Source organism: Cebus imitator, unplaced genomic scaffold (genome assembly GCF_001604975.1).
Source record: "Cebus imitator isolate Cc_AM_T3 unplaced genomic scaffold, Cebus_imitator-1.0 Scaffold447, whole genome shotgun sequence".
NCBI classification, from domain to species: Eukaryota; Metazoa; Chordata; class Mammalia; order Primates; family Cebidae; genus Cebus; species Cebus imitator.
This window is the reverse complement of record NW_016107762.1, coordinates 900,823-912,210: the sequence shown is the minus strand read 5'-3', so window position 1 is coordinate 912,210 and position 11,388 is coordinate 900,823. Positions and strand designations below refer to the sequence as shown.

General features: G+C 40.9%; 1 protein-coding gene across 3 annotated transcripts; it reads right to left on the bottom strand.

Moving 5' to 3' along the window:
- Positions 1–2,639: 2,639 nt before the first annotated feature.
- On the bottom strand, positions 2,640–7,611 carry DDIT4L (DNA damage inducible transcript 4 like). 3 transcript variants are annotated; one of them, XM_037732387.1, is made up of 3 exons: positions 7,492–7,611; positions 6,711–6,850; positions 2,640–4,920 (listed from the first exon to the last, which is right to left on the bottom strand). In XM_037732387.1, the coding sequence occupies exons 2-3, from the start codon at positions 6,799–6,801 to the stop codon at positions 4,433–4,435; spliced, it is 579 nt and encodes a 192-aa protein (XP_037588315.1). In that variant the 5' UTR covers positions 6,802–6,850; positions 7,492–7,611; the 3' UTR covers positions 2,640–4,432. The 3 variants fall into 3 exon arrangements, with proteins under 3 accessions (XP_037588315.1, XP_017366846.1, XP_017366845.1); XM_017511357.2 differs by lacking the exon at positions 7,492–7,611 and adding an exon at positions 7,265–7,353; XM_017511356.2 differs by lacking the exon at positions 7,492–7,611 and adding an exon at positions 7,137–7,293.
- Positions 7,612–11,388: the final 3,777 nt, after the last annotated feature.

Here is an 11,388-nt window from a genome sequence, read left to right as displayed (position 1 = left end):
TAGAGGCTATGGTAAGCTGTGATCATGCTGCTGTGCTCCAGCCTGTGTGACAGAGCAAGACCCTCTCTCTCTCAAAAAAAAAAACAAAAGTTTGAAGAACACTAATATGCTGGTTCACAAAATATACTTATTAATTTTATAAAATAATGCCACATATATATATTGACTTGTTGATGTGATTTTTTTGTGTGCATCCTCACCAGCTTTTGGAATTATCAATTTTTTAAAAATAATGTGGATGTCTATATTGATATTTTATTATGGCTTTTTATTTGAATTTCTCTGATTACTAATTAGATTGAAGATATTTTCATATATTTATCAGTCAGATTGGTTTCGTTTTCCACATGGTGCCTATTCAGGCTTTTGACCACATATTTTTGGGGGTTGGTTTGTGTTCTTCTTATTGCTTTGCAAGAATTCTTGATGTAGCCTGGTTACAAACCATTTTTCAGTTATATGTGTTGAAAATACCTTTTTTTTCCAGTTCCTGAGTTTTAATTTTGTCTTCCTTATAGGATTATTTGATAAAGAAATGTTTCAGTGCATCTTGTCCTCTTATTTAAGAATTCTTCCCTCTACTTCAAAATTATGAAAATTCTGTCTTCTAAGTTTCCCTTTCATATTTAATTTCTCAATCAACCAGAAATTGATTTTTATGCTCAATGTATGTGCATTCAACTTATTTTTTTCCTGTGAAAGGTCATTATTGTACCAGTTATTAAAAACAACATCCTTTACCCATTATGAGAATATTGAGGGGGGGAATAATCAAACTTGGTTTCTCCTATACCCTCTCACTCAAAAATGAACACAGAAGCCTTTTGTGACCAAATGTGTGTGGGTTTTCCTCACACACCAGGCAAGCAATCAATTCTGCATCTGACACCAGCTGACTATCCTCTAATTCAACTCCATTCTGACACTACCTGGAGACAGCCTCAAATAAGACTGTCCCCCTCCCCCAACTTCCAATGCCAACTTCATGCCCTAGCTTGCTTTACCTGCCTGCTATAAATTAGGGTTCCTATGACCCCCTCCTGGGATTAGATTAATTGGCTAGAGCAGCTCACAGAACTCAGGGAAGCACTTATGTTAACTGGTTTATTATAAAGACTAATAGAAAAGAAGCTGATGAACGCCTATGAAGAAATGCATAGGCCAAGGAATGTGGGAAGTGGCAAGAGATTCCATGTCCTCTCCAGGCCCACCATTCTCCAGGAACCTCCAAGTGTTCACTTATCCAGAGGTGTTTGAACACAGTCCTTTTGGGTTTTTATGGGAGCTTCATTATGTAGAATTATGTAGACTGGTTAAACCATTGGCTTAATCTTCAGCTCCTCTCTCCTTCCAGGTGGAGGTGAGGGTTTGGTGGGGCTAAAAGTCTCAACACCCTAATACAGTCTTGGTCTTTTTGGTTACCAAGCCCCTTGGACCAAGGACCAAGAATCCTGAGGCTACCCGGGGATTTCCAGCCATCAGTCAATCATTAGCATACAAAAGGCACTTACCACTTTGAAGAATCTAAGTAGTTCAAGAGTTCTATACCAGGAAACAGGGACTAAGACTAAATGTATATTTCACAATATGTATTTGAAGAGCACCCTAACCTTCCAATGAGGATCCCTTACATCAAAAGGATATACAATTTAAAAGATACTGCAACACTCCTCGAATCTCACTGAATCATCAATCAAGTTTGTCGTATAGTATAAATATGTCTCCCAGAAGGAGGTCACTCAGGCTTGCAGACTTCCATTTGCAAAAGAAGTAGTCTCCACAAACATAGCTTCACCTTTTCAGACATCTGTTATAATTGAGCTGGAAGACATCATCATTACTTGCTCTGAGCCTCTTTTTTTTTTTTTTTTGAGACAGAGTTTCACTCTTGTTACCCAGGCTGGAGTGCAATGGCGGGATCTCGGCTCACCGCAACCTCCGCCTCCCGGGTTCAGGCAATTCTCCTGCCTCAACCTCCTGCGTGGCTGGGATTACAGGCACGTGCCACCATGCACAGCCAATGTGTTGTATTTTTAGTAGAGACGGGGTTTCACCATGTTGACCAGGATGGTCTCGATCTCTTGACCTCGTGATCCACCCGCCTCGTCCTCCCAAAGTGCTGGGATTACAGGCTTGAGCCACCGCGCCCAGCCGCTCTGAGCCTCTTTTGAGGTGATAATATAATATTGGATTTTCCTCTTTATATAACCCATTTATTCATTCCTTTACCTAGATCTACTATTCCTTCTCTTCATTTACACCCCAAGTCTTCCAGCTTTGGAAGGGAAGGTTTGCCTACATTTGCCCACCCTGGGTGTCTAGATGGAAGGTACCAACGCTAGCCTAGCATGTGCTCCCTTTCAGTCCACTCCCATTAAGATAGGGTTAGGCTACGCAGGTGCAGAATTGGTGGGCTATTTTTACTAGCAGGCAAATTAGCTGCATTCCTTGTTAACCCCAATTTTGCTAAATGAGATGAAGGCACAACCCACTCCCATCAGGACCGTAAGGAATTCTGATATAAGGTTTCTTGGGAATGAGTCATCGCTACTTACTGCCCCTGTAATTGCTGCCCTGATCCTGTGACCACTGCCTCAAGTAGTAAGGGAAAGAAAAAAAAAAGAGGACAGGAGAATTAAAAATATATATAATGCTTTATTGTCAAAAATAGACAAACTTTAATTTCCTTTAACAGGAATATTAATTTAACAGCCTCCAAAAGCCATCACCATTTTGTAAGCATAACAGGCAAGAGAGTCAAAGATAACTGTTAGTGGAAAAAGGACAACAGTTCTATATCCATGCCCAAGAAGCATTGCCCAGTCAGTAGTGACAACTCCAGGACAGCAGCAGAAACACAGTGAACCTTTGGAGCCTAATAATAGACATGCAGAACAACATTGATTTATCTTGGCCTAATTCTGTAAACATTGGCTTTGTAGTATCTTTCCAAGCATTTGAAGAGTTTAGTTTGTTAAAACACTTGCTAATTTAAACAGTGACATTTTAGGTCACTTATAGTATCAGTAACAGGATCACACCTGCTTTTGAGTAACACCGGGATGATACATCTGTCCCTGACACCAGTCTCCAGCATGTGAAGTGGAGCTAATAGCTAGGGCAGGAAACCTGAATAAGCTCCTTATCCATGACCCACAGCAAGGATATGAAAGCCTTGCCTGAATTGAACATTGTTGGGTAGAGGCTAAATTATCTCATTAACATAAAAAAGGAAAGAGATAATGATCTACTTAGTCAGAATAAGACAAAAAATAAGGCCTTTATTATTCCCTCGTGAGAGGTATCCAAGGTGGAAGAAATCCGGGTATGTGCATGGTTATCTGGGCTGTGAGTTTCATTCTCTAGGCTGTACCATAAACCATATCTCCATAGCCAATGCAGACTTTATAAATGGACCCGTTTCGATAATTCAAAGTGGTAGTATACGGCTACTGCCCTTGAAAATTGGGGTTAAGGAGAGATACCTCAATTCCCAGAAAAGCCCAGAGATGACATAACACGGACATGGTGAAATGGTTCATCTGAGATTAAGCGTGTGTAATGCTGAAAAGAAGACAGATTACTAAATAAATCAAAGAGGGACTACATCTCAGAACTAATTTCCTGTTCTCATAGGCATTCATCATTCACTCAATGGAAAAGTAATCAACTACACACAAAAATATCAGTTCAATATTTTGCATTTTTCTAGTTTAAAAACAATATTTAACACTTAAGAACAAGGGAAACTGAGCTTATAAAAGCATCCAAAACAACACCGTGGTTACTGAAATGGCAGCACAAGCTTTTGTCGCCTCTTTAAAACATTAGCGTGAGGAAGTCACCAAGAAACAGTTCCATTACAGCCATAATATTTCTCATTCACTCATACCTAGGGTTAAGCTTTAATTAAACTCACCTACTTAATCCTACCCTCCTGTCTAAGAACCATTCAAATTTGAGTCAGGAGCTGGTGGTGTAGGCTTCTGGAAGTTTTGATAGACTAAGTGTCACTTAGTAAGATTGTGTGATTTAAAGAATCACTCTGAAAACTTACAGAAAAAAAAAGCCATCTGAAAATCAAACTAGGCAAATCTGGTTTATATAGTCTATTAGCAAGCCTACCTGAAACAAAATTATGGAATCAAATATACCACTCAAATGGACTTCTGCTTACCTATTCCATCTCATTCAATTCTCTACAAAAATGTGATATATGAAGAAAATATACACTATTTTGGATCATTTCTCCAAAGGCCAGAAAATCAGCCTGTCAGCTGCAGTTGCTATGAATGTGAAACACACAAAGAAAATGGACTACATTTGGGGTTTCTTATTGAGGGTAGGTGGGGCAAACTATAAATGACTTTAGCTGACTAGCTGAATAGTTTCACTACCCAATCATGAAATAACCTTTATAAATGTTCCCTTTTTAGGACCCTTCAATGACTGTTGTTCCAATCAGTGAGTAAAGTTTTTTCTTAACAAGTCGAAATCCTGAGCTGAGGATCAGAGTTCTCCTGAAACCAGAGGAGAAGCGACCTCTACTAAAGAAGTCCCTGAATCTAGTCCATGAGCAGTTCTCCTGCTTAAACACAAGTGTAAGCTCAAAAGTAGGCACCACACTAGAATCACACACAATCCTATCCAGCTTTTTACATACATTTTCAATTTCCAAGTTCACGTGCATAACACAACCTCGCAAGCCACAGGGCTCCGTTGAGGAAAGCCGTAGGACATCTTGAGCAATTCTCTGGGTCAGTTTCTCTGGGACAAGGACCTTTGAGCAACCAAGTTTGGTTTGCTTTGATTCGGACAGGCAGTTCTCCAGCATTTTAACCAAATTCTGGCAAGTTGATTCCTCAAATATTACCTCGTTGAGGTTGGGTTCAGGAACAACATAATCCCAGTAGTCAAAATCTGTAAGAAATGGAGTTTTCTTTTTAGATAAAGAAAAAAATAATTTAAGAGTAGAAAAATACCATGATATCAACATTGGTTACCTCTATCTACCATATCTGCCTTTTCCTAGTGTTTGTCTCAGAGTCAGCTGACCTCAATTAGCTGTTAACTAGGTAGGTAATACAGCGAATCATTTAACTTCTCATGAGTGAAAGTTCATATATGGAATAAAAGTTTGGATAATAGAGTGGATAGGATATAACCACTTTTCTTTAAATTTATGTGTGCACACAAAACGCACACACAATCATAAAGGCTATGCATCAAAAATCTACTCCTGATTTTCCCAATTATCCATGATTTTCTTTTCTTTCTTGGCTACTTGCTTATGGGGTTTTTCTAATTTTGTTTTACAGAAAACATGTATTACTTCTGGAAAAAAAAGTTATAACTTTGTTTTTTTGGACTAAGGCGCTGTTACTTTCTAACTGTAGGAATACGTGTATTGTAAAATAATTTTTACTATTGTGCTTAAAGTCCATGAGGTTGAAGAGTGATATTAAAGATCTATCAAATTTGCATCTTTAAGTCTTTACTGGAGTGCCCTGTAGATCTCAATTTTAGCTTTAACCTGTTTAATTAAAAATTGTGCAAAGAGAAGACCTTTGAGGTTCATGAGGATATATATAACTGGCTGGGTAGTTTTTCTTAGCCAAGCAAAACAAAACAGTCCTAGGGAAATAAAATTAGATTGGCTCAAAGGAAAAAAGATAGCTCTGCATTCGGTCACCTACCCCTCACATTAATCCTACCACTTGGCAGGATGCCACACCACACGCAGTCGAATGAACAAGGTGCAGGCAGATGCCCTCCGAGCTCCTCTCCCTAAGCCTACTTCACCTTCATCAGCTACTGGGTTCTCCTCTCCACTTCATGTATACAATTCGATTATGTAAAGAAATTTTACAACTAAATGAAGCAAATGCACGCCAAAGAATAAGGACTCCATATTTTAGGTACACCGGAGATAGGGACTTTTGGAGTTCTGGCCTATAAATTAGGTCATCAACCACTTCACCTTGAAAGGAGGAAAACACGAAGAGCTTAAGCAGTTTATGCTCTTACAGCTCTTTAGTGGCAGAGCAGTGTATTCACTTAGAAACTGCTGTTAAAATTGCAAATGACAGCAAGTCAAGCACCGCTGCTGTTCAACAGTTTCCTTGTCACATTAAAAATGGAATAATGGATATATCCACGACTGAAATAATACTCAGTAATAAACATGAACACACTTTAAGCAACAACATAAAAGGATCTCAAAAACATTAGGCTGCGGGAAAGAAACCAGATACCAAAGAATACATACTGTATGGTCCCAGTTACCTAAAGGCAAAACTAACTTGGAGTGATAAAAATCAGATCAGTAGTTCCCAGCAGTCAGGGGAGAGTGAGGAATAGCTGGCAAACGGGTGCTTGGGAATTCAGGGGGAGGGGTGATGTTGATTACAGGGGTAAATACATTTGCTAAAACACACGCAACTGTATTCTTCACAATCATGTAAGATGAGGAGCTTAATGCCAAAGAGCCTACTGGCACCAGACTAGAAACATGCAGCCCTCGGGTATTCTACTTCTGCTACTTTTGTTTGTATCACGGAGAGACGATGTTAGACAATTTGTAAAGGAGTCTCCTCAGATGGATTTTGTGGCACCCCCTACAAAGAGGAAGGGGAGGAAGCCCGCTCACCCGATAGATGGAGAGGCACCGACCTTTGGAGGGGAGAAGGGTGGGCAGCGGGGACACTCACCACTTAGCAGGCTCTCTGGGTGATAGCCACGGTCCAGCAATTCTGAAATGCTGGCCGGGTTCTTACTGCTCAAACTGCCAGTTGCAACCATGGTCAACGGCTCCGTTTCCCTCGCGGGGCGCAACGGCCTTTCCTGAGCGCTGGAAAAAAGGAGGCGAGAAGAGACGGATTAAGTCAGGCGAGTCATGCAGAGGCTCCTAAAATGCCCGGCGTCGCGGGAGCGAACTAGTGGAGGATCTCCTCTGCCAAAGGGGAGGAACCGGCCTCTTCAGCTCAAGTTGACAAAGGCCTGGGAGCGGAGCCGCCAACTACAGCCACAACCTGAAACTAACTCGCAAAACTTGGAAGCGACGTGCGCGGAGCGCCCCGCGGCCTCGCTGCGCCTCTCTACCTTGTTGCGCGCCCCAAGGCCGCAGCTTCGCCCACCTGCCGGGAGTTCGCGGGGGCCTACGCGCTCGCTGCCGGGTAAACACAGGCAGGTGCCGCCTCAGGAGTCCCCTCTCCCGGGGGCTCGGTGACCTGCAGACCCCAGCAGCCAGCGGCACCCTGCTCACCCCGCGCCAACCCCGCGCGGGCTCCTCGCGGCAGCATAGCCTCCGGGGCAGCCAGAACTTTATAGGTCCAGTCCACACCCAGCCCTGGCCCGCCCACCTGCACCGCCCCTCCCGCCCGGCGCCCCGCCCCTCCCCTCCGGGGTCCGGTCCCCTTTCAACTCCAGCACTTCCAGGGTGCCCGAGGCTAGCTGCAGGGAATTGAGGATAAACCCCTAAAGTGCGGACACCTGCTGTTTCCAGGGTAGGCCTCGGGTCACTGTTACCGTAATTCCGGGTGCACAGCTCTGACTCGGGTCAAAGCCTGAACTTGATTCTTCGGTGCGTCTCCTCCCCAAGCGCGCGCGCTTTCACACTCAGGCCGCTCCGGGCAGCTGGAAGCTTTAAATGATCTGTGTATTTTCATGTCCTGAGGCTTTGCTGTGTCGTCCTGAACACTTGGCTTAAATCTGTTGCAGGGTTCACTGAGCATCATGTATGCACTTATTTCTGGCCTCTAACCCAGTCAACGCGACTCTGCCTCTCAGGGTTTTCGTATCCTCCTCTGCTGCACGCGGTCAGATCTAGTTTTCCTATTCCCTCATCGAAGACTCGCCAGCATTTTAGGAAGGGCCTTAATAACCCCATGCACTCCCTGGTTCCCCGGCATCCTTCGTGCTTTTACATCTGTGACTAACGCGTTTTCTCCGCATGAAGGGTGAGCCTGGCACTCTTCTAAATAGATCTTGCGCCAGAGCGTGGGGAGCTTGAATTGAGCAGGAGTTTGCCAAGAAACAAAACCATTAGTAGGATCTTAGGTACTTCCCCATCCGTGCATCACTGAGAGCAATTGTCATTTCTGGAGGCAGAAGTTTCTGGCGAGCCCTGTTGGGAGGATCTTGGGTTTGGGATGTTTTGAAGAGGTTTCAGAGATTGAAGATAAAGTTTTAGATTCTGCTGGGGATCAGCAGATAATCCCTGTGAGGCCTCCGTGCGGTCCTCCACAGGAACACACAGAGGGGCAGAAAAGCCCTGGAAAGAGGCACCATGCTCGCACAACCCATGAACAAGAAGCCAAACCTTCCAAAGTTACTAAGCCACGGTTTTCTTGCTTTGGTGTGCCAGTAGGAGATGATCTGTTCAGAGAATCAGCTTGGTGTGGGTCAGGAGATGCCTGGAGGGAGAAGGTTGTTCCTACAGCAGAAATTCCAGTGTTGGCTCCCAGGTCCGCTAGATTATGTGTAGAAAGACCTGCAGGTTAGAGCCTTGAAAGGCAATTTCAGCTGTCCTGGCATAAAACGCTTACAAAAACAAAAACAGAAGGGGTGTGGAGGGTGTGATAAACAGATCAGTGGGAGGACATTCAGAGGCAGAGCCGCAGAAATTAAAGCCAGCTTGACAGTCCATTTTTAACTCAGTTCAGGCAGCTGCACTGCCTGAAGGTCAGGCGAGCCAAAGAAGGAGATGCTGATAGGCTGGTTTGGGAAGGCCTGTTTCTGCTTCTACTTCGATAAACAGAAAAGTGAAAAATAAACAAGCCTGTTTAAGCCAATTAAAAAGCGGTTTCAGTGGCTAGTGTGTTGAGGACCAACAGATGGGCCTCTGGTCAGGTGTTGGATGCCAGTTGCTTGACAGTCAGTCCCTGGGAAGGCCGCAGAGCCTCTTGTCCTTGTCTGGGCAGCATTACTAATGAGGCTGCCACTTACCTGCCTCCAAGGAGAATGATTAGAATTAATATAATGAGTAGTCTGAACCAATACTAGTGAAATAAAGAAATTACTCATTTCAATTTCCTTAGGGCATTTAGGATAATTCATAAACTAAACTCTCCCATAGGCCAGAAAGGTTATCAGAACTTACAGAAAGTGGTAGTTACTCTTGGCTCACCTAACTGAAATTTTGCAAAGGGATTTGACTGCAGAAAACAATTTACCTATGTACAAAGACTTCAAATAATGTCATTTTGGCTGAATGGGCCTTACTCTCAGGACTTACAGCATGTAAGGAATGATTGAGGTAAAACACATATCTGGAATAGTTAATTTTCTACTGTAAAAAATGTCCTTTTAAAATCTACTTAAAAGTGTAGAAAATCCATTCTATCACCGGTTTGTATCCTTGAAGGATTAAACAGAACTGATTTTTTTTTTTTTTAAACTGAAGCATGGAGAAGAATTAGAAAAACTAAGTGCCATTATAGGCTAAGTGTGAGGTGGCACAGTCTATCGGATTTTATAAAAATCTGGATACAGTCAGTTATTTATAACTGGAAGTCCATCAAATTGGAGCACTTCCAGTGTTTACTAAGTGCAGTGATAAAGAAGTTTGTTTTATTGCTCTTTCATTATATCCTTTAACCAATACTATACAAACAACTTGTGGGAGTGCTTATTGAAAACAGTTGTGTATGAAGAGAAAGTCTAGTCAAATAATTTGATTTCCTTTCCTACACCAGTGTATTATATTATAACAAGCTATGAAAATCATAAGCAAAAGCCTTTAACTTAAGCATGCTTGCTTTTTGACTACTACAAATCACTCATCCACCTTCTTACAAAAAGAAAACGAGATAGCAGTAACAACTGGCAACCGTGTTCATTTGATGTATATGCAAATATTTAAGTTCTAGGCTTCCTCAGGCATAAATATAGAATTCATAATGTCATTACTTATATAAAGTATAAATTCACAATACCAGGGATACTGCAAAAACAAAAAGCAAAAATGATGCTTTAATGTATTATTACAGGAAATGTTGGTGTCTTTTACAATTGTGATTTGGAGTGTTGAATGTTTATGACATGTTTCAGTAGCCAATTTTCTGTCTTTATTTGGTATAAGCCACTTATTTTTGAATCTTATTAATGCATTTACATTGAGTACATTGCTTATTTTATTTCATAAACTATGATACCTGAGGGAAAATTACTTGATTTCTTAATTTGTACAATTCAGGGAAAACTTACTGGATATGGAAGTTGATCTGTACTGTATCCAAGGTAACCATTAGCAGCAAGCTCATGGGGTTGGGATTGTTTAAGGATTAAAAAAGAAACCTTTAATATCAATGCTAAATATTATCTTTTTATAAACAAATATGAGATCTTTAAATGCTGTCTCTGGATTCCCTTGCTTGTGCTAAGTTTGTAAATTTAGTGTCCCATGTGAAGTACTTAGAACCAAACCTGATACTAAGCAAGAGCTTAATGAGTGATATTATTATTATTGCTGTTATTATGTTCTGAAATTATAGTTCTCTCACAGAAATTTACAGGAACTCTCTTACAGGAGTTGTTGGGGAAGCATTGTTAAAGTATAAGAAAATTTATGATCTTTCCTGTTTGCAGGAAATCTGGAAAGTGTTGCCACTGATTACAAAGCCTTTTTTATTATAATATATCCATCACTGTATGGGAAAGCAGGAAGAGATCTGCCAATGATATGTAAGAAAATAATGTGGGTAAAAAATTATCTTGGTGTAAAATACAGAGTTATATGTGTTAACTTTTCTCTGTTAATCTAGGAAATAGTTTTCCGGAAGTAAATAACATTTACAGACAATTGAAACTATTGGCTATAGAACAACACAGTTGTTTTAAGATATGTATGATCATCTGTTAACATTCTGGATGAGATATTTAATCTTATTTGCCTTCGAGGGTACATCACCCAATACAATTTCCATTTAATGATTAAATATTCAATATGACTTATTATATTAAAGGATATAGCATTTTCTGTTAAGTAAGCTAACATGAAAACTTATCTAGATTAAAACAAAAACCAGGCTCAATATATAAAATGATACAAAATGCTTGCTAGTAAAAGCTGAGAAAATCTTCCAGTAGCAGAAGGCATTGCCTCTCTAAATTTAAACAGAGAAATGGTTACCATAGCAACTTGTCTCAATATAGTTGTATGATTTTTTTCTCTTCATAAACAATGCTATGTATTATCACTCTTTAAATAGAGATGATAAGTTTAAATGCATAAATATCTGCTTTTCCTTAATTATGGAAAAATTTATAATTCAGGTGGCCATATCAAAGGATGTTAGACAGGAATACGGGGCAAATCCTTGACATTTGTCTAAGGGTACATCTGAAAACCTTTACAAATTCCAAATTTGAGAATACTACTATGGCATA